This window comes from Manacus candei, unplaced genomic scaffold (assembly GCF_025592945.1).
Source record: "Manacus candei isolate 608988 ecotype Guabito, Panama unplaced genomic scaffold, ASM2559294v1 h1tg000005l, whole genome shotgun sequence".
In the NCBI taxonomy this organism is placed as follows: Eukaryota; Metazoa; Chordata; class Aves; order Passeriformes; family Pipridae; genus Manacus; species Manacus candei.
The window spans coordinates 5,010,452-5,034,468 of record NW_026138053.1 but is presented as its reverse complement, the minus strand read 5'-3'; the positions used below and the strand labels follow the sequence as shown (position 1 = coordinate 5,034,468).

Here is a 24,017-nt window from a genome sequence, read left to right as displayed (position 1 = left end):
AAAGACACGCAAACCAAATGATTTTCATTTATCTTGCATGACATGATGCAGTTAAAAGGAAGCAACTTCAATTTTTGGTTGATGGGAGTTTTTGGTCATACTGATGGCTTATGACTTGATACAGGGATTTGTATGTTGTAGTGTGTAGTGTCTGAATGTTGAAATATTGAAATAATAAGATTCTAAAGACTCTGCTGCAGCTGTAACATTAACAGGGTGTTGAGGAAGATCTTGGAATGTCTGTTTTGTGGTTACGTTGATAAGTAGCACTCATTTTTTTCACTGTTATAATTCAGAAATGTTTGTTTTCTGTTTTATTGACAACTAGCAAAAATGGTCCATCTGGAAGGCGAAATCTTAGTTTAAGAACTCCTCAAAATCAAATGTTAGAGGGGATTGTAAAAATGATGCAAAGATTTTAACCAAAACTACTTGTCTCAGGTATTAAGAATTCGGATGATTTTTGTTTTCAGTTTGTGTTTACACCTGTCTATTCTTGTTACCCAGTGATTCTGCATCGCTAAGAGAGCAAGAGCAGGCTTCTGTTTTATATTGTAAATCATCAACAAGATGATTTAGGAAGGATGGAGGCACACAAGTGAATTAGTTGTTTAATTACTCTGCCTTTACTGTGATGAGTTAACTCCTTTCACTGTGTACTCTGGCAGAAGGGTAAGCTAATTTTCTTTAGTTTTTCTCAAAATAAAAGTATGCTAAAGTGAGCTGAATTGATTTGTAGTTAGTATGGGCTAAGAGCAGGCATATGGACAGTTGAAAGTCAGCTGAGCAGTAGGGCTGATATAAAGAAGGGGCAACTAAAACCAGTATTTGAGCTCTGAATTCTGGGTACCACGTCCTCAACTTCATCTACACAGCCCGGGGTTGAGAACAACACATTGTTGGTCAAGTACTTCTTGCAGATTGGAACATGGTGTAGTTCTTCAAAAGGTCATGCAGATTTTGCAAGGCTGATAAATGAGAAATAGGAACTCTTGATTTCTGTGATGACCAGATTAAGTGTACTTAACGTAAACAGAATCTCAGGCTGTCACTTCTGCAAAACTTTTTTTTTTTCAAAGACTACTTTGTGGCAGAGACATCAACCTCAGTTTTAGTGGCAGGTTGTTGGTAGTGTGAGCCCTCCTATGATTTCAGAAATTACAAGCTCAAGCCCTGCATTCCTTGAGCTTACCTGTTATAAATGGCTATAAATATATAAAGATTTGCAAGGTAATGTGTTGAAACGTTGTCTCATTTTTAACTTCAGAAGTAACTGCAAGAAGTAATGGAAAAAAAGGAAAAATTATGCTTTGGAAGAGCAAAATGTTTTTTTAGCACTCCCAATGCAAAGTGGGTGAAATTCACTATTAACATGATGTGAGCAATGGAAGAAATTTTGTCTTGTTACAGAGAGAATCAATCTGGCCACGAGAGCATCGGGTGTCAATAGAAACTGCTGCCTCCCTTCTGCAGGCAAAATTGTCCTTGATTTCATCCTGTGGTCCTCGTGGTCCTCCAGACTGGTCCACTTTGTGTTGACATACCACACGTAGTGCTTTGTCAGTGTGCAATTTGGGAAGAGAGAATCGAATTTCTCCGTGATTTCTTCTTTTTATGTCTTCATTGTTGGAAACTGGGAGAAAAGTCAGAGCATGGGAAATATATAACCTGGTGGCTTTTTATGTCTTGGGAGGAAAAAAAGTGTCTGGCCTCCTTCTTCTCTTATCACATAGAGGGGAAACAGGACTATATGTCTTTGGAATCAGGAAAACTGATCTGTTTGCTACTGCTATCTAACTTTGTATTATTACTGTTAAAAGGTTTGTTTTGGTTTTGTTTTTTTTTTTAATCAGTTTTATATAAATGTTTTATGTAACTGTGGTAGAGCAGAAGAAGCACGATCATGTTTCAGATCTTGTAAAACTCTGAACTCCTCTTGTATTCTTGAATACAGAGCACAACTTTGGTTAGGATGCAAGATAAATTACAGGAAAAAATATTTCCTTTTTTCTCTTCTGGTGAAATACATCAGATATCTTTCAATGTGAATGGTAGCAAATATGTGGCAGAATGAATAGTGATGCTCTGGCTGCTGAAGTGAATAGTTGAAAGGGTATGGGTATCAAAAAAAGGCAGCAGGATGCTGCATCACAGTTTTTGCTGAGTAGAGGTGCTCTTATATTTGGAATTAAGCTCAATTTACAATATAGTTTAGTGGGGTGTTAGCATTACCTAAAAATGCTGTTGTATTAGATTTCTTGAACTAGAGTATAGGGTTAGAACAACATGCAAGCATTTTGTTTGAAATGAAAACATTGTAAATATTTCATTATATAGTCTTACTTTTAAATAGTTTCACAAGGGGTGCTCATTTGTACATGCAATAGTAGGTTGATCACTTTGATCATTAGAAATTCATAATTGCCACCATCTTTTCCTCTTACATTGCACTGAGTAATACTCAAGAGTGACTAGGGGTATAAGATGGTGGTAGAGGCAGTAGGGTTTATATAATGTGTTTCTGGCTTTAGACAAAATACTTCAGCTATTTTAAACATCATTTTAAAGTATTAAGGTTTTTTGTGCTCCCTTTTAAAGTAGTGCTTCACAGTTTTGAATGTCCCACCTTTATGGGACAGCACTGTTGACCTAATTTTACAAGTAACTACTTTGTCTCGCTTCCCTGGGTGGCTTGCTCAAGGTTACACAAGAATCCTCTGGTGGAACAGGGAATTACGTCCAAATGTTTGATGTTTAAAACTTGAAATCCTGATTTCTGCATTACCCTCTCCTAACAAAAATGAAAGACCTATACCTTTCCTGTCATTCTGCTGAAATTAATTAAATTATAAGTGTTAATACTCTGATTTTGATCAATGCTTTTAATTCTGTTTACTGCTTCTTTTCATTTTTAGGCCTGTACTGGTATTGAAAATATTGATGAAGCTATAACGTTGCTTGAACAAAATAACTGGGATTTAGTGGTAAGTATTCTAAGAAAATGACTTCATAGATCAACCCCACGTAACAGTGACATGCCATCCTGCTGAGACAGCTGGTAGCTTTATTTCAAATTGGGGTGTGTCTTTTATGGCTGGGGCAGGCAGGTTGTTGTGTGCAGACTGTTTCTGGTCTGTTAAAGCCCCATCACTAAATAAACATTATACTGGGTTGTACACCCTGATCTCTCTACCCTGGTCTGCTCTGGTTGTCTTCAGGCTGTTTTGATTTCTTTCTTGTCCTCTAAATCCATGTTTCATATTGTGTTTAGTATCCTTTCAAAGGTATCATTTTTTAAGAAGTATTATTAAGGGTACCATTCTTAGAAGACTTCTTATGTATACACACATGGGATATTGAGGATTTAGGTGCCTTTGTAAGAAATGGAAGGTGAAACAACTTCTTCAATTTTTCATGTGCTTTTAGTTTAAAAATAAGATCATGGCTCTTCTATTGTTAGTGGATATGCAGAATTGAGTCAGATTATTAAAGCCGTAACTTATTTAGATTTGGTGCTATCCAGACACCATTAAACACAAACAGAAAAACAACAAACATCCTAAAAAAGCTGTCATCTATTTTGTAACAAGGTTCAATGTGCAGAGAAATAGGAGGAAACCAATAAACCCAGGCAAAATAGTCTTAGATATTTTAAGACTCTGCATAGGATTAGTAAATAAAGAAACTACTAATTTTATTAAGATTTAAAAGTGTAAAAAAGAACAAACTTAATTAAAAAGCAAGTGATCTTCCTTCAAATATGATTTAATCCTTTTTATTTTTCTTTTTTTTTTTCTTTCCCAAATGAACTTTAGACCAGTCCAAATTATCAGAAAGTTATCATTAAAAAATACTAGATTTTCCAAAATAGGCTATGGTGACAGTGTCAACTGTCTGCCACAGTGTATTTCCAGCATATTTTTTGGAATGTTCCTTATTTTATTAATTTCAAACTAAGTATCACAGAGGTTAGGGCGGGGTTTTAAATTGAGTTTGTTAGAATGAATATTGTGTTTCTTTTAAGGCAAAATGATTGAAATGACATATAGTATTGTAACCTATTGTAAAAAAACCAGTATGTACTCACAACACTTGAACCTATGTGTTAAAATGAATACAGTCTTTATTTTGCAACATATCATGGTATAACCAAGAGTGAGACACCAGTGAGCAAAAGGGGAGTGCCTGTCATCAGTGGCTTCAGCCAGAAAAACCCAAGTGTGTGTTGACAGAGTGGTAGAGTTAAAACATCTTTTGTCATAGCAGTTTGTTGTAGCATGAGCTGGTTTGAAAACTAAAATGTTTACTGGAAGGCAAGGAATAGCCTTATGCATTCTGTTTGGGTTGTGAAGTTCCCAGTACAATACATTAAGTCAGCTGGATATGGTTTTGGGGGATTTATAAATTGTCTCCTTTACAATAAATGCTCACAGGTTGGGTTGAATGAGAGAACGGCAATGAAAAATGATCAGAACAAAAAAGTCTCTTCAGAGACTCCAGAATGAGCAGAAAGGAGAGTGAAATATCTAAAGCTATGACAATGGCTATGAGAATACCTTTAAATACTGAATTTTATTAGTGATTACTAAATGATCTAAAGTAGAATACAATGGGAAAAGAAGTAATGACCCAAAAGTGCCAGCTTAAAAAAGGCATAGGGAAAATGAGAAAGGATGAAAAATTAGGGATGCAAGAGCTACTTGAGGAAAGTACATAAATATGGAAACGAAACAGAAGATGAATGAGAAGGGTGTCTATGAAAAGGAAATGGTAAGTTGTGGGAAAAAAACCAATATGGGAGAGAGTGTAAGTGAAGAAGATGCCCTAAGGGTCTGTCAGTAGTAGGACACTGGCTTCTTTTTGTTAAAAGCAGCTTTCTTGTGAAAAAGGGAGTGAAATCCAAATCATGCCAATCTAACAGGGAGACAGAAGCAGAAGAGTGAAGAAAGAGAAGATAAAAGAAATGTGATTGTAAGAAGAAAAGGAGTGCTGGCTTGAGAGAATCAAACATCTCTGTTAGGCAAGGGATTTTAGCACTTCAAAAGTACTTGAAGAAAGGCTCAGGACCTATGAGAAATGTAGCATTTTTTGTTTTAGAATGAAAAATGTGTGATCCATATGTGGTGGCAGTTTTTTGTGTGTATATGTTAGGGATTTTTATACCTTTGATACAGCAGTCAAGTACAGATGCAGTGCCAAGAAACTGGGGAGGAGAGAAGGCTTTATTTTAATTCAGCCAAAAGGTCTTGGAGTTTTTTAGCTGAGATGGAAAATTAAAAAAAATCCTTTTTTTTTTTTTTTTGGTACTAAATATGTCATTCAATTCAGAACAAAACATTTTGTTTTTATTTGTAAGGAAAACAAAACTTGTAGGACTTGGTTCACGGATTATGAAGAAAGTAGTGAAGTAGTGATGATTTTGGGGGGGTGGGTCCTCCATCATCCTTTGGCTCTCAGTAGGTAAATAGGAAGAACATCATCTCTGTCATCTCTAATTTCACTTTGTTTGTGCATCTGATTCAGAGGCTTTTAAACATGGATTCCTTTACTTCCATGATGTTGGAAGTAAAATCAGAGCTCAGTGTTTGATCAGGAAATCTTCTGTGAGAGATCCAGGATAGTAAGAAGTAGAAAGCTGAGCAAATCCCGTTAGGATCTTGTCAACCAAAGTTCAGGGGCACTCTTGCAGCAATAGGGGGAAAACCCAAAAACATAAGTTAAGGAAGTTCTTATCTTGAACAGATTGCTTGCTTGCTTTTCATTCAGGCTGTCTATATCTCAATTCCATTTTCCTGTTTGGGGAAAAAAGCCATGCACTATCAGAAGCTGTGCAGGGGACCCAGGTTGAAGAATCCCTTGGGCACCTGTTGCTTCTTGAACTCTTTGACACTCAGCTCAAGGGCATTGTTATTTCTCTGGGACTTCAGCCAAAACAACCAAGAGCAAGCAGTCCTGGGGAGTTGGAAAGCAGAAGGATCCCAAACAGAAACAGGGAAGTAGTACTGACATGGGCTGACAGAGAAGTACATCAGAATGCAGAGAGAGAGCAGAGGTTATAAAGTTCACAAAACAAGTTTCTTATGTTGTGCTACAAGTATTACGTGTTTGTGTAAGCTTTTCTAAGGATTACTTTGTTTGCATTGAAGCTATATTCCTGCTGCTTATTTTATCCATACTTTTTTGCCCCCTGGTCTTGCTAGATTTTAGTATTAAGGTTTAAAATGTCACCAGTGTCTTTACTATTATTTGAGTGTTACTGTGTTTGGTATCTTTTTGTTTTTGTTTTACCCTTAAGCAAAGCCAAACCTGGGTTAAGTGTAAGGAACTCCTTTCTTGGTTTAGTTTTTCTAGTAGCCACTTTTTTTTTTTTTTTTTTAATTAAGAATCAGAGTTCCATTTTCTTTTTGGCTTAGAACTGAAACATCAGCTTCCTATTTTTGAACTTTTAAAGATTACTCACCCCCAATTGGAAGTCTTCACCCGTATTCCTCTATACGGGATACTCTAAGACAGGATAAATTGCCATTAATTTATCTTCAACTTGGTACTAAATAAACTGGATTTAAATGTCTCGTTGTTGTATTTGTTTTATAGTGTTCAAATCATGTTTGTAGCTGTTTGAAGCAGTATAGCAAACCGTATTTCATAAAATGTTTGGTTTGCTTGGCATTGTTTAAGTGCTTAAAATCAAATAGACTGTAAGAGTGCTGCAGAGGAATTCATATGTGGTAACAGTGTATGAATTGCTTGGTGGGATCATGAAGTCTAATTTTGCCAATAATTAGTTCCCCTTTGTTGCATGTGACTTGGCCTTTGTGGTGGTCTGCTGCATATAGAGCAGCTTAGGGTTTTTCTGTGTTAGAACACTGTAGCCTAATTACAGGGCTTATTATAGGTCAGGCAACGAAATGTTTCAGATGTTCTGTGAGATACAGAAGATCAACATAGATAATATAATGATTTCTTCAAGCATTCATCTTTATGAAACTGTTCTGCTGTAAATGGATCCAACTCTCTTAAGCTTACAGGGTTGCCGATATGTTATTTCCTGAGTGTCATTTCTTTCAGCTCTATTAATTTGCAGTAATTTTTAACGTCCGAGAAAGCAGAAGTTAGGAATTTCTGTCCGTTGTAAAGTCTGATGGTTTCACAGCTTGCCCATTTAAACTCCGATCTTCTGTTTTCGCATGTGAAGGTAAAAATTATGGTATAAGTATATCTTAAACTTTGTGTAAAAAACAATAAAATAAAAGTGTGGAAAATACCACCCATGTGTCTGTTGCAGTGATGATGGTACATATTTAAAGGAAATGACCCGTTAGTGCGTCTGCGTGACCTCATGTAGTGTGGACCATCTGTGAGGTTATCTCACAGATGATATCTCTTTGCTGTCCTGAAATCCAGTGCTTGCATCTGTGCATGAGATTTGGTCTGCTCTACCTTTCACAGATTTAATGAAAAACTCAAGTCCTTCATATGTAGCATGACTTCATATTCTGTACTGGTAATCAGAACAGGATTTTTGAATGAAAAGCAAGTATTCACCACACTTAATTTTCTACTTTTTCCAAGGTGACCATTTCTATTGTTACTCCTGATCACTGGTTTAAAATTATTTTTATTTCATGTCTTTTCCAATAGACATTGTAATGTAGGTACCGTTTAACATTGCTTTAAGAAGAAAATAAAGTTCATCATCAAAATAACAGAGGAGAGGGGTGTTTGTTATCCCATGTTCACTTCATTTGTAAATGTGTGTATAATGATGATATGTATAAAAAAAAATCCGTTTTTTATTTTCAAAATGACCTTTGTGCCTTCCTGCTGTACTTGGCTTGGTTGTTCTGTATTCTGGTAGGGGATCAAAGCACAGTATAACTTCAGTGAAACCACCAGCTTAGTGCACCTGGAGATGTGATGACTTGCAGTTCCTGTCATACTCTGGTTCAAGAATCAGTTGACAAAAGGCAATTCTGTACCTTTGAAAAAGAAATTATATATTTGGAATACATTTTTAAATAAAGCTTCAGCTCTCAACTATAGTTTTTAATTTTGAATGGATAACTTACACAGTGTATGAGGGCTTTCTGCATCTTGCTTGTAAACTTCTTGAAGAATAGTTCCTGTTGGTCAGACAAGATTTTTTTTTACTGTAAGTACTAATTTTGTATATATTTTCTTCCTTGTAATGTCTTTTGGAAAAAGTAACAAACAAAAAACAACAAAAAAAATTGAACTGAGTAAAATGAGGTAGGACATGGCAATTTTTCTTTTTTATTTCTCTTGGAGGTGCCCATTTAGGTAGGATTCCTAGCAAAAAATGGGCCATTGGGTCTTGACAGTTATCAACAATCTGTTATTTGTATCTCTTACTGCTTTCTAACCATTACCTTAATTCTGTTTACAACATGTAGCAAATTTCAGTCCAAGTTGGTAAAACCAATACACTGACGATGTCTTCTGTCTCTTTTTCTCTCTGGTTTGCCCTGCTGCAGCTTTGATGTGGTATCTCTCTGTATGATTTTTTTATTGATTGGAATTAGCCTGCCTCCAGAAACTAGGTGATTAATTTAAGTTTGGCACACGGCCATTTCTTTTCCTTAAATGTGAGACAGTGTTGTCGTATGTTTAGCAGCTCTCTTGTTTCCTTGCAAGCAGGCTGTGTTTCAGTGGCTGGGAACCAGGACTTCACATCATGGTGATCATGTTCATCACATTTTACCTTGTATTGTGTTCTAGTGAGAAGTTCAGGGTTTATTCCTCTCATTAAGACTAGATCTGAGGGATTTTCCCTGTGAGGAACACAGGCTTGTCTGTGCTTTGATAACATTCTCCCTGTGGCCAAATAAACAGTCACATCTGCCTGTGGGAAGCAGAGGTTTGTATCCCAATTTTTTTTTAAGGAGCTTTTAAAGTCTTCTTTTAGGACATGTGTTCTCTTGTGGATCTTGGTGTCCTGTGGAACATGTTATTGTAAGCTCAGTTAGTTTATGGCCCCTGTTACAGCAGTGAGTTGCCTGTACAGCATTCACAACCCTGCTGCCAGCAGAGCAAAGGGAGAAGGAAGGTCTGAGTTAGGTAGGTCTGAGTCTGTGTTGGTGGATGGGCACCCCACTGGTGGAGGTGTCCCGTGGGCAGGGTGCCTGTTCTCCAGGAAATACAGGAGTTGCAGGTTTCTTGTGCATCCAACTGCAGCCTTAATCTCTCCTGGTAGAACACAGTTGTATGTGGACTTTTCTTTCACAAAGGACTGTAGAAATCCCTTTTGGAAGTCTTCTATATATTTTTTGTTAACTTAGGGATCCCTACTTGCAAAAATTGTTGTGTTTCTCATTCTCTGTATTTCCAGCTTTTTGCAGTTTCCAAAGGGACATTTCTGTGTCTTTGAGTAAGCTCAGATGCATGCTGTATATTTTACCCAGCTGGGTGGTAGCAAAGATGACTAGCTAATTCTTAAAAACAACATGAGTATTAAATTAATTGTATTTGTTAGCTTTCAAATGCCTTAATCTCAGGTAAAACAAATGTTTCCTTTTCATGTATTTTGTGCATCGAAGACTATATGAAATATGCAGATCTGTAGGGAGTCGTAATCACAGTATGGCTTTCCATGGTATGCACATTCATCTATTAAAAAAACAACCCCCTAAAACCCACCATTAATGCATGTGAGGAGATTAAAATTCTTTACTTGCAGAATGCAAAACAAGTGTGCTGCTTTGTCAGCTCAGTGAAGTGCTTCAAGGAAGGAAGATTACCTCTGCTAGCAGCAAGGTAGCCCAGTCTTTGTGATCTTACCAAAACCAAACTGCTGATTTCTGAGACTTTTAATGACAGCAGTAGTTGATACTTCAAGAGATGCACGGAAGTGTTCAATATGTTGCCATTGTGACAGTCATTTCATGTGACTTTGACCAGAGCAGAGCAGAGATTGCAGCTGATCCTGTTGTGTCCTGTATAAAACAGTTTGATTGAAGACTGTTTGAAACAGTAGAATCACGACTTTAAATGTGTTTTCTTTAGTGCTGCTTCATATATGCTTTGTAGTTTTGATTCATCAGAATTCATCACACTGATGATTGAAAGAAGGTGTATAACTTTCCCATAGGGTAAAACTGGTATAACCCTTTGGTTCCTATTAAACTGGAATAATTCTTCAGCCTCTATGAAGAAATCTGTATCTTTTACCCCTTCACAGTTTTAGCAAATATAGTACTTAACTTGCAATAGAGTAGATAGTTTTCTAGACATGAAGGAGATTATGTTAATGTAAAATAGTTTATTTTGTTTCATAACTATGGACTGTAATTTTTCTAATGGGAAAAAACTTGCTTAATTCATGGAGGGATAACAAAGAGATTGAGATTGTGGTTTATGGCTGTATTTTTTTGCTGTGATGATGCATATGAAATTTTAATTCTCATTCTGGTCAAAAAGTGAGTTGGAGAAGATTTTTAGGTAAAACTTTGCAGTCAATAAGTAAAAAGTAAGATCTGTCTCTCCTTTTCAAATAAAAGATGGAATTTAGTTACTTATAAAATGAGCTCCTTTATTTAAGTTTTTCTTGCATAGTGATCAAACAAGCAACAGGACTAATAAAATTAGACTTCTGTTCTTAGCAAAAGACTCTTATTTCTTGTAATAGAGAGTTTTGTGTTCTGCAAATAAAAAAAAGGCAGCACCTGAGATCCCAGTAGTGCTTGGTAGTATTGTTGTAGCTCCACATATGCATCACCCACCTGCCTTAGGTTTTACAAATACTTGTTTTCAGAGGCTGCTACCTCTGTATTGGTAGTTTCTACGAAGATTGCTTAGCATTAATTTGTCCTGCAACATTCAAATTTAAGAACAAATTTCTAGAATATATTAATAGCGAAGTGGCAGGTGTGAGGTATCTGTAGTTTATTACTCTGAGTAGTTGAACTGAAAATTGCACACATCTTATAAACATGTGTTTGACAAGTGTTTAGTCTGTCATTGAATCATGCTGGGACTGTGTGAGTAGGAAAAATCTAAGTAAATTATTGAAGAACCAGCATCTGTGCCAATGCTGTGACTGTTGTGAGGTAACTATCCCCAACCTGTGCATTTTAGTGTTGCCTTTCAAATTTACATAAAATAATCAGGAGGGGGTAGAAATGTGGGTTCAGTACACAGGTATTTTTTCAAGCATAGCCTTTGATTTATCTGACTTTCCTGCTGTCTAGTTTAATGTTTTAAGGAGTAAAAAAATATGTTTTGATTTTAAGCAGAAGCATTCCTTTCTGTTAAGTTAGAAGGTGAAGCAGTGTTAGGGTCAAAGTTGTGACATAATGACTAAAACCAAGGTACATGTATGTGTGTCAAAGTGGCAGACACCTCATGGTCTCCTCTTCCTTTCTAGATGAATGAAATTTGAGTGGGTAATTCAGAGTAGCTTATTTTCCTTTATTGCTGCTGATATAGAGTCTCAGCTCAGGTAGGTGCAGATCCCTTAGCTTCTTATAAATCTGGACATGTTCTTTACTTTCACTATGCCAGGAAAATACATTGAGTTATGGATTTATTATTGAGATTGCACTTTGTTTGAGGAATTAGACAGTGACAATATAAAATTAAGGAACTGTGCAAAATGTAGGGTTTTTTCTCTCTCAGAATTATAGAAGTATATCTTAACTGTTGAAAGGCTTCCTAGTGCATTTAGGCATGTTGAAGGAGTGACAGGAAAAAATTTGCTGAAGCCACCAAAGAAGTAGGGAGAAATGGGGAAACCACATCTAGAGTGTTAATTGTGAACTATTTCAACGCGTGCTCTCTTGCTGATGAAGTGAATCATCTGTATGAATGTATTCATGTGGCATTTTTTGATGAAATGTTAATTTTTTGCTTTATTAGCAATTCTATTGTTTTGCAGCTTTTCATGAAGTATATTTGTTGTAAAGAAAGCAGGCTGAAATAAAGCAGAATGCATAGAAGACATTTCATTGTAGTTCAATTACAGTTTTTGGTTAAATTTTAACCACGATGGGGACAAATGTTGGCATTCTGTGTAAACTTTGTGGGTGTAACTTCACGTCTAGCACTTGGAAATACTTTCGAGACTTGCAAAGCTGGGAAAAAGCCAGCAAGTACAACACAAGCTACAGGAAAAAGCTGACTCATTCCTTTGCCTTGAAAAGCCTGCCAAAAATAACAAAGGTAGAGGTTGCTTCTCTTACTACTGAGGCACAATTAGTAATTTTATTATTGAAATATTATTGAATTTATTTAAAAATCCAAACCAAATAATATTTTTTATAACTGAAACTCACAGCAGTCAGTTTTTTGTTAAAGTAATGGTTTCAAAGTGGTTGTGTATGTAGGAAGGCGATAGTGTATCTTGTTTGTAAAAAGCCTCTGGTCTAAAGTAATTGGTATTTCTGCAGAAGGTTTCATGGAATTTCTTGTTTAGAATAACACAGCTCAAACTTGCCTGTAACAGGCGAGATTTGGTAGTTGTTTAAAGCTGCTCAGAAGCCACATTTTCCTGCTTGGGGATCTCACAGTCTGATCTCGATGTCTTGGAGCAGAAAGAAGTGATGGTATTACAGCTGGTTTCAGTAAACCTTTATTGTATTAATCCAGATTGACTACAGTATTTGACTAATATTTACAGTATGTTTTTGTCAGCACCAGTTGGTGAACTTCTGCTGTTTATTCTGGAACTTTCTACTTTTTTTGTTTTGTTGTTGTTAATTGATGGCAAGAAAAGTCTGTGTGTGGTTTTGCTCTATCTGGTTTCCCAAAGTCACAGTATCAGCAGGTCAGAACAAATGTGATTAGGGGAAGCATTATTTCAAAGCATTTACTGTTGTTACTGAAATATATGCATGTAGCAGAGCCCTGTGAGTTGGTTTCATTATAAGAAATACTTCTGTGCTCAAAAGGAACTAATAAATCTTTGCACTTCTCCTGTTTTGCTTTACCGTTGTGTATGAAAGTGTGTTCCTTTGTCATGCAGATTTATGGTTTGGAAGCAGTTTGAAACTCACTTTTGCTTTTTAGGTCTTTTCATGGATGCTTTGTCTCGTTAATGCTTTCCTTTATGCCTTATCATTTAATTATTTGTTTTTCCTCTCTGGATAACATTTGTTCAGTTTTGGGTTTTGTTTCCTTTTTTTTTTTTTTAAGCTCTCAATTGTAGAAGGCATTTGGAGTTCTGTCATCCATTTATTTTGTTTGAATGCCAAATAAAAAGTGTATTTTAAATCTTTAGGATAAGAAATTTATCAACAAAAGCAACAAAATTAGAGTAAGAATACTGTATGTCAGGGATAATATCACATTTAGCCCAAAGTAGGAGTAGAATTATTTGCAATGGAATGACAATTATAAACAGAGTCATTTTAGTGACCCTTTCTGTGCTGTCAAAATATAAAATACAAAAGATAAGAAATAATTTTTCTAGTATATTATAGATTGCTTAATGAGGGCTTTTTGGTATATTTCATTACACTTTTAGCTTTAAAAAAAAAGTTTAATTTGCTGAAATTCAGCAAATCTTGAGTGATCCTCAAGCAGGATGGATTGATAGCACAGCTGAATACTGGCTGATATGTCCAAAATATAACAGTTAGAATCTTTTTTTTCCTACAGAACTCAAAACCACAGTATGTTTGTCTTGTGTGTCATCTCACCCTCTACAGTGAGGTTTTGCATGTAGGTTTTGGTTATATTCACTTGTGTAATCAGAGAAATAAATCTAAGATTAAATGCTAAAAGGGTCAGGCCAAAGATAAAAACAGGTTTTTCTTTGTTTTGTAGTGTGAAACATCAAAATGACCATTTTTTGGTTATATTTTAAAATACAGTCCTACCAGCCACTGGCACCTCTTCCTCTTAAGACAATGAGCTCTCTTTCCTTCTGCTGATGTAGAAAACAGCTTGGGGTGAACTTTCTGAATTTGTGATTTGAGAGAAATTGTTTTTATATCAAGGAGATGTTAAATATATAATAGGAAGAAGAGGCAAAATAAACAGGAAAGACACAAAATGCAGAACTTTGTTTTTAGCTTACCAGGCATCTTAAACCGAAAGTAAAATCTGAGTTTGTGGCATTTAGGGAAGAATACAGATTTTTGAAAGTCATAATAAATGAGTCCCCTCATCTAAGAAAACTCTTACTGAATTTCATAGAAGTAATTCAATCTGTGTTTTACGAGGCTATTGCATTAAGTTGAATGCAAAGAAAAAATTATAAAGGCTATACATCTAAATGTGTCAGACCTACAGAAAATTGGAGGATTGGAAGAAAACACCGCATGAGCAAGTCACTCCATTATATTTCCCTGTGACTTTCTGAAGCAGTTGATGCTGTTTGGTTGGACATCCATGGATTTTGGATTAAGTCATCTGCTGTGGCTGTTGTTATTACCCTGTGCCTCTGTCTCATTTGGATATTGTGTTTGTTTAATGTAAACCTTCTCAGTTTTTAGCTAAACAAATGTAAAGCTCTGCATGGGCTTTATTAAGTGGACTCAAGTGGTCTTACTTGCTGAATTCTCTCAAACATAAATAAGGCTTCTAGAATTCTGTGCAAGCAGCTTGTGCTGGTTGTGTTAAGATGAAATTATTATTTATCTCAGTGAAACTCATGCAGCTCTCATGTCCATGGTATTTACATTTCTGTAGCCTCTTCCTCTGAAAGGATTGTTCTTCCAGCATTGTGCAGCTTGAATTTGCTTTCTTCTTTTGCTTAGAGATGTGTTTTCTAATATCAGTTTGGAAAGTTGATCTTGCATTGTGCTTTGTAAAAGCTCTTGCTCCACTTTGGGGTAGAGGTTTGAATTTGAAGAGGAACATTTTAAAGGGTCTGTATCTAGGGTAGGGTCTGGAAAGCCATTCTGTGGTATGGAGAGTTGGAAAGGAGAGAGGAGGAACAAGAGGTGGCCACCGAGGAAGAGTTCCCTCCTCACCCATTGCAGAAGCCTTTAACTGAGCTTTTGCCTGAGCCTGATTTTAATTGTTAAGATAATTCATCTAAACATCACTTCTAAATTTTGGAAATTTAAAAATTAACTCCCATCTGTAGTCCATGAAGAGGAAGGAATCCCCTGCCTTGTATATCACTATATGTGTATACATATATATATATATGTAGACCTCAGCATGTAAATAATATGATTGGCAAATCCAATCCTTCTTCAAACTTTGTGATAACCACTGACTATTTACAACTTGTGAGTTTAATGTTTGTGCTATCTAAAATACTGCAATTTGTTGATAAATTTTCATAGGACCCTCATTGCCTGGGATGAGCATCACTGTAAGATGTGCCTAATTGCTTTTAAATGGTTAACACTGTAATTGTGTATTTTAAGAGAAGTCATCAGCATTCTTGCTTCATTGTTGCTGTTTTTGCTCTAACACTGTTTTGTACTCATAAAAGATAGTCACATTTAATCAGAACTGACTAACGTGTGTAAGTTAATATTCCCTTGAGGAAAAGTTCTAAATTTCACAGTATGCTTCACAGTGTTCTTTAGTCACTTAAATAATTTCAGTTTGTTTACAGAATACCACAGAATTTTGGGTTGCCCAAACAGTTAAGGAATTTGGTAACCTTTCATTAACCCTATTGCTTTTTGTTTCCTGCAAACATAGGGAAGAAAAAAGTTGGATTTAATATGTTTTGATATTGTTATTTGAAAGTGTGCTGCTGAAACAAACACAAAAAAAATATTGTTACTTTGAACCTTTGTAATGAGCATTTGTCAGTCCAGTATTATATCATGTATCTTACTGTTCATTAAAAAACCCCAAGATTCACAGGCATGTTTACCAAGATAGACTCTTGGATGATGAAGTCACAGAGTGCTTGAGTTGGGAAGTTGTTTCTGGATGCCGGTCTGGTCCAAAGCAGGTCCAATTAAGTCAGGTTATGCAATGCTTAATGAATTCTTAAATAAACTGTTCCAATTCCTGAATATATGATTCATATTCATAAACATAATGCATAAATCAAGGATAGCTAAATTCGGCTTACAATTTCCTAAAATAAATGGTAGGCCTGGTAGTTGTTTGAGTGTTGTGTGTTATGGTAGAATTTTCCTATGTATAGTACTGAGACACACCTGAGATTTTTGGCTTTGGGAAAAATCTTCTGAAACCTCTATAATTTTCCATTTAAGGTGAACTTCACTCATTAAATAGTGATAGTATTTGAACAGGCAGATACTGTCGAGGCTGTGGTACCTCATATCCAGCAATGACCCTCGTGGACACACAGTGGGTTCTCCCACAGCATATGCATAGAATGCCACTTGCACTCTCAGCAACAGGTTATTGGGAACTGAAGATCCAGACATGGTATCTTTCTATTTAATAACCCATGAAGAGACTTTTGCACTGGTTATTAAAATTATTTCAAGCGTAATACCCCCTTTTAATTACTATAAATTAGTCACAGAGGCTGGTGATCGAAGATACGTGTTTGGAGAGACAAAAAATGTGATATCTTTGAATGTTTGCATAACCATAGAGATGTGATCCTCTCTCAAAGGGGACTGACACTGGGGAAGAACAGCCTGGAACACATCCTGCCTTAGTAACGTGTTCTTGTTTTAATTTTTTTTGTAATAGACACAACCTTCTCCCAATGAAATTCTAAAGCAGATGGTTGTTCCTTTTTCTTTATTTTTGTTGCAGGGCCTACTTATAACTGTCTTGTAAGAACATGGATATTTAATATTTATGCAGTATGTACATATGCACTGCTACCATTTGTTGTTTACATCATTTTAGTCTTCCTTCTTGCTTAACAAACAGTGTCCAGACTCTTTAGTTTTACGGTGTGGTTAATAGAGGTCTTTCCATCAAAAGAGTACATAATACTGGTGCTGATTTTTTTTCTGCTGTGCCCCTTAAATGTCATCAAGTTTACAAAACTAGGGACATGAACAAGTGAGTTATTCAGTTTTAAAGAAAATAGCTTGGAGCCTCTATCATATTTAACCCCTCTAAGCAGGCTCAGAAGAAGTTTGAGCCGATTTAATCCTCTTGAGACAAGAGCTTTGACAGAAGTGTGGAAATGCCACACTGCTTTATTTCTCTATAGCTGAAGCAACTCCTTTTTTGTGAGTAAAGAGAACTCTCTTGTGCCAGCAGATCATTATTAGTGTAGGTTCTGTGGTACAAAACCTGTATTTGCTCTCTGTGTCTTAGAGATGCAAAATAAAGGATAATTTTGCCTTTCATCTAACATTATCTGTTGGTTGACAGAAATTAAATGTATGTTACTGAAGAGTATGGGAGGGGGAAACTAATCCTGAAAAACCCAAATAAACCAAAACCTCCTACTCTTTCCTGGAGGTTTATTAGATGAACACAATCAAGAGCTATGTATGACTGCAAAAACCACAATGATGATAAATGAGACACATTGTTAAAAAGAAACCACTGATTATTGCCATGCACGGTGGATAAACTGATTTTAAAACTGATCTGGTAGGGAACTTTGTTTTCCCTGTAATTTGATACAGCCTCATGGGTTGTTGCTGTAGCTTATAGATACATCTGACCTTTTCCTTCTCTGCTTTTTTTATTATTAATTATGCAATACTTGTTACTAAATGCATGATCTTATTGCAATATCATAATAATTTAGCTGAGTTCAGCAATAAAGCTTTTTGACTTTATGTAGCCTTAATTTTTAATGGAAATTGTAAAAAATCATGTTTATATATTTGGAGGAAAAGAAACCATAGCATTTAAATCTTGATTACATCTATTTTTGTCTTTATTAAGCACTTACTTAAGCTACATTTTTTAATGTCAGTTTGTAAAAATGATGCTGATAGATGAGGAGTGTTAGTAGTTCGGTGGCAGTATATGACTTTGTCCTCCTGGAGTGCCGGGGGATCTGTGAGCTTCTAAACATCAGTGTTCTCCATCAGGGACTGGACACTCATTCACCAGGTGTTCTGACCAACAGGGCAGGTATATCTGACACACAAGGATATTAGAAATTGTGATAGTAGAAACGCATGAATTGCTGCTGCTACAGGAGAAAATAGAGATTAGTGGGATGCTCCAAGCTCTCTTTAATTGTGCTGTTAAACCTAACAAATATGTACCTGTGAACTCAACATGTGATTATAAAGATTGTCACACAGAGAAATAGAATTAGTCTTTTGAAGTCTGTTTTTTTCTCCTCTCTAGATTTTTTTTTTTTTTTAAATTTTTCTCATTCCCTGCCAAATTCCCTCCCGTGCTATTCCACCTTGTCTGCTCCCTGCTGTGCTAGGATTAAAAGCCTGAAGTTAGGTGGGGTTCTGACATCTTTGCTCCTGTGTCTTCTAGCAATAGTCAGAACAAAGTTTAATCAGCTGAGGAGCAAGTGTGTAAGTCACCTTCACCAGCTCACATGGAGTCACTCTAAGTGCTCCTCAAATCTGTAAAATCCTAGCAAGGAAATGCTTTTAAACACTTTTTTGGTGGTTTGAAGCAGTCTGCAATAAGTTGGCTTCAAAATACTGTTTAAGAGAGTCTTACTTATTTTCCAAGCTTTTCCCTCATCCTGATATAATTTCAAAGTTTATACAAACTACTGTAGCATCAGATGTGCTGGAAATTAACTTTCTGCAACACAGAATGGAGCAATGCTACAAGAGGTTTAGCAGAAATTTTGTCAGAATTAGGGTTTTGAACTTGCAACTGGGGTATGTTGTGACTATTTAAAAATATAATGTGTTCTAGTATAAGATGGAATTCATTAGGATATTTTTATAGTTAATAACCCTGTAATTTCCAGTAAGACCAAACCTGAATGCAGATGGCCAGGTCTGTACTTACACAAGTAATATTTTGTTTATTCTGGTGATCTGGACAGCATGGCACGGTATTTAACTGCATAAACCTTACTCAAAAAATACTTCCTCTTCTACCTGAAGATTGTTTGAATTTTGGGGGCAGTCATTTCTGTGATTCCCTGGCACAGGAGTGCTCCGAGGGGGGGCCGGGCAGTGTCTGTGTGTGCGAGCTGGGGGGAGGGCGTGGGTGGGGTGGAGCCCCGTGGGGCTGTTTGCACCCACTGCAGCGGTTTGGGAGCACACGAGGCTGGCAGCACGCGGTGTGTGCGCAGCTGGGCAGCTTTATGGGTTTGTGCAGGCCTGATACGTCTGGGAAACGTAATATTTTCTGTGTACGTGCTGTCTGGCTGCACTGGCCCTGCACAGTTGGCTCAGTGTGTTTGAGAGCAGCGTGTCCAAGGTGTGTGAGTAGCAAGTGTACAGAGTGTTATATTGACTGAGCGTGGGCCAGGCAGTTTATTCCCATGCATTCCACCTGGGAAACCCATCACAATCATGCAGGAGTCTGAGCTTCAGTTCCTGTTTGTTTGCACTTAGGTGTGGGGTTTGTTTTATGCAGATACTGTAATGCCAATATTGTTTACCAAGAATATTCATTGAATGGAGAGCATTTCAGGGCATATTTTGAAGCAAGTTGATCACACTTTAAAACACATTATGTAAGTTCTGGTGTATTTTTGTTGTTCTGTATGCTTGACTCAAAATCTGTTTTCTGTTCTCAGGCAGCTATAAATGGTGTTATACCACAAGAAAATGGCATTCTGCAAAGGTAAGCACACAGGACTGGAGTATTACATGCAGAGAGTGATGCTGGGTAACAGTCACATTTTTTTCTTCCTGAATCCTAAGATGATGTAATTCTCCTTTTAAAGCTGTTTCTGGAGCCACAAATTCTATTCGTGGCAAAACTGACTTAACATTCAATTTTTCCCATATTGGTGGAGGAGTAGCTCAAACATCTATTCAGATTAATTTTTATTTTGAATTCATTGCTTGCTGGGTCACTCTGTGTGGGGTTCTCTCTACTGAGTCTGGATATTGGTATGCTTCTGGCTAAGTATTTTCTTTTCCCTTGTGCATTTTTAAAGGTATTGATATTCCATGCTTCCCTGTTTTAGGCCAAAAGTGTTTGTATTTTCAAAGGGTTTTTTTTTTATTTTTCTTGTATTGAATTACAGGCAGCAGAAGCTGCGATAGATAAAGTAAGGTTGTTCCTTTCTAAAAGTAGGTTTACTGATTTTCTTTCAGTTTCTGAATTAAATTTTGGCTTGTATACTCATGCTTGGATGTCTTGAAGTCACTGAAGCTTGATCTTCTGAGTGCTGATGAGGCAACTGAAAACAGCAGAACAGGAATTGAGCTACCTGAGAGAGACAGTAAAGTAGTGTTTAAAATTTTGTTCAGAAAAGTACTTAATGTACTATTATAAAAAGTTTAATGACAGCAGAAGATATATAATGTAGGTAAATTGGTGGTTTGACATGTGTGTCAATACTTACTAAAGCTATCATTAAATAGAGTCAGTTTTTGATTGAGGATAAAACTTTATTTACTCAGTTAAGTTACTAAATATATAATTACTGTAAGGCCTACTTAGTCAATTTGAGACCAAGTCTTTATTGAGCACTTTTTCTACCTATAAGTCCTGACCTCAAAGCATTTCGGTCCAAAATACCAGAAAGTTTGATTGGATGAAAGAAACTGGGGAGTAGCTGTAGTAGTTCTACCAGACTTGGATAACATGCTGGTCCAGTGTCCACTTACAGCATTGTTCCACAGTAATTCATCAATTTTTAGAAATGAGTAGATAGTCAAATGTGTTCCAAATAGTTTTTTTCTTTTTTTTTTTTCCCTTCCAATGGAAGTGGTTTAAAGGGAGGCTTGGTAGGCTTAAAGCCTGGTTTCCGGTGGTTTTCATACGGGGCTTATTTTACTGATGTGAGGCTTTTTGTGTTCCATTAGAGGTTGCCAGTCAAATATATAGGATGTCTTTTATGGTGGAATCAAATAGAATTAATAACTGGACTTGAAGTAAGTTAATTTATTGAAGTGAAAAAAGCACGCTTGGTTTTGTAATTTAGTTGTTTGTTTTACAATCCAGTATGCAGAATTGGGGTACTCATTGCTTCTTGGGTCTATTAACAAAATGGTTATAGTACTTAATTCATAGTTGGCCATCAGATTTAAGACAGTGACCCATCACTCGGTATTTATTCTTTTTTAAATCCTGAAAATAAGACTATTTCTTGTACTCTTTAGACTTTTGGGCCTTTGACTTTTGAGCTGTGGGTCTCTGAGTGTGGGTCTTTGTAGCTGGGAGTTCATCCTTCTGAGCCTGCTGATGTGAGAAGTGAAGGAGCTCCTTATTTTACAAGCATAACATGTTTTTTTGTTTCGAATGTGTAAGGCACAATAATGGGGTTTGCAATAGCTGTGACATGCATTGCCATCCACATTTGCACTTTTTAAAAGTTCAGGTCTTCTCTAGATGACAGATTTGACTTGCTGTATGAAGCATTTCCATTGAGAGATCTCATGGTATCTTCAAGAGAGATAGAAGGCATTTTTCAAATAAGTTCTGTTAAAGAATGGAAACGAGGCAAACTGTGTTTCAGCATTTCCTAAATCCTTCCTTGCTTGGCTTCCATTCCTTCAGTGCATACCTTTTCTTGTCTTGCATCCACCATCATGATATCTTGTAACTTCTCAGCACAGGTGATCTTCCTGGTAAGAACATCTAAAAGGCAAGGCTTTACGCTTATCAAATGAAATGCCAATTTTGATATGGTCATAATCCTTCTCAAGATAATTCTGGTATTAATTACATAATGATTTTTAGAGTGAAATACTTACTTAAATGCTTGTTTGTCATCCATGCTGATCTCCTGTAGCACTTCTGAGTCCTGAAATGTTAATGTTGCTGATATGAAAGTTGTTTTCGAATTACTAATGGTGAGATGCATAGTATATTCAGATATGACAGTAGTTATTCAAGAGGTGTGTGCTGTGGGCCGTAATAAGTGAATAACACTGTCATTTCACTTTGCTAACTTTCATTTAAATGTATCAAACTGTTCCGTTTAAATCATCTTATCTGCATGTCTTTCAGTGAGTACGGTGGAGAGACTTTACATGGACCAGCCTATGGCCCCGCAAGTCATTCTACAGCAGCTTCTTCAACCCCTTCCTCATCCTCAGCATTTCGCCATGTAGTGCCATCTAGACAAATAGTGGAAAGACAACCTCGAATGCTTGACTTCAGGGTTGAGTACAGAGACAGAAATGTGGATGTAGTACTTGAAGACAGCTCCGCAGTTGGTAAGGATTTGTAAAAATTCAGCGAAAACTGTTTTCACAAACTAAAAAAATTCAACTCCCAAAATTCAAATCCTAAAGCAAAGCAAAGCAAAACCCCTCAAAAAGGAAAAAAAAATCCCCCCAAAATACAGCCTCCACAGCTACTAACCATTTTGAAATCTCTTTACAGCTTTAAAAAAGCAAAATTTCACTAATCCATTGTAAAGGTTAGTGATCTATCAAATATTTATTTTGAAATCTAGTTTTCTTATGAACTTGCTTCAGAAACCAAATGGAGATTAATGATTAAGTTTAGGCATGAAAACGTAATTTGGGGCAGGATTAGTATAGATGCAATCTGTTAATAAGTGGATGATCTTAGCATTTCCTCTTCGCATCTATATGGCTTCTTTTTCTGCATAGGATTAGTGACAGGATTAGAGGAGTTCTTTCCGGTGTGAAGAACATCGTTGGATTCTTCTCTGCTTAGTTTTTGTTTGATTCTTTTGTTCAAATTAGGGTTTCTTTTATCAGTTTTATTGTCTTTATCCTAAAACTGTTGCATTTTGTTAGAAATATGATATTGTTTGTGTTATTATTTACACTCCCCAAACTGTGAGTTAATTTACTTTTGCTAAGGAAGAAGAGTTGTTTTTTTTATTTTTTGTTTTTAGTGAAGAGCTTATACAGATCCAAATAAGGAACTGCATGAAGAAATAGTTGATAGAAACAATTTTCTGTGCTGCAGCCTTTTGTCTGGGATGAAATTTTCAAATTGGAACTTTTGATCCTTATTTGTCTTTTTAGGTGGCTGGTGCCACCTAGTGATGATTAGTTTGAATTCTTGATGCATGTTCCATTTTTTTCCATTGCACTGTTGCGTCCATGGAAATGAGACGTAAAAATCTGATCAAATCAGGATTTTACAGCCATACTATTATGTTTTTTCTTTTCTTAATAACTTCTTGATGGTTTTTACCTGAAAGCAGGTAAAAGAAGGGCAGAAGACAGTTCATGTCTTCTGTATCTTGGGATGTAAAGACTGAGGGCAGCCTTGTTTTTAAAACCTTTGAGTTTAAAGTCCTGAGAGAAGTGAGCAAGACAAATGGTAGAATTTCAACTGTGGGCTTGAGGAAAGAATATTTTTTGCTTCTTTGGGGATCTGCTTGGCAGGATCCCTGGAGGGCAAATGAGCCTAGGAGAGCTGGTTGATCTTCAAGGACAACCTCTTCAAAGCACAGTAACAGTTCTTCCAACATGCAAGAGGAGCAAGCATGGCAGAAGGCAGAAGAACAAAGAATTTCCAACTGAGCTAAATGCTAAAAGAAAGTACAGCAAAGGGGGAAAGTAATGGTGGACTACCCTGGAGGAACACAGAGGTGTTGCCATTGTGCAGGTTTGGAGTTAGGAAGACCAAAACTCAGGTGAAGCTGAAACCACTGATGGATTAGAAGTGTTTCTGTCAGTACATCAGCATGAAAAGGAAGGCTAAGGAAAATGTGAACCTACTGTTCAGTGGTGATTGCTGCACTTGGTCTGTGGGAGAATTATGGAAGAAAATCTTTGTGGAAGCACTTTCTGAGCACAGGAGAGAAAAGAAGGGGATTTGAAACAGCCAGCATGGATTTGCTAAAGGGAAGTTGTACCTAATCAGTCAGCATTATTTATTTGCCTTTTGTGATTTGATGACTGGCTCTGTGGACAAAGGGAGAACAGTGGATGTCACTGTGGCTTTAGTAAGGCCTTTGATGTACTCTGCTGTTGTGTTTTTCTGTTCATATTGTTAAGATAAGGACTGGATAAAAAACTGCTCAAAATAAATCTTAATCACATCAGAGAAAGGGCTGATATTCTGAAGGGCAAGGCTGCTGTTTAAACAGTCCTGGACAGCCT

The 24,017-nt window shown here is 36.5% G+C and overlaps 1 protein-coding gene across 1 annotated transcript in view; it reads left to right on the top strand.

Moving 5' to 3' along the window:
* Positions 1-24,017, top strand: part of FAF1 (Fas associated factor 1) — a 156,097-nt gene that overhangs the window by 14,469 nt on the left and 117,611 nt on the right. The window contains exons 2-4 of the mRNA XM_051799726.1: positions 2,916-2,984; positions 19,550-19,596; positions 21,937-22,145. Of these exons, the coding sequence (XP_051655686.1) occupies positions 2,916-2,984; positions 19,550-19,596; positions 21,937-22,145 (325 nt within the window). The remainder of the gene's footprint in view (positions 1-2,915; positions 2,985-19,549; positions 19,597-21,936; positions 22,146-24,017) is intronic.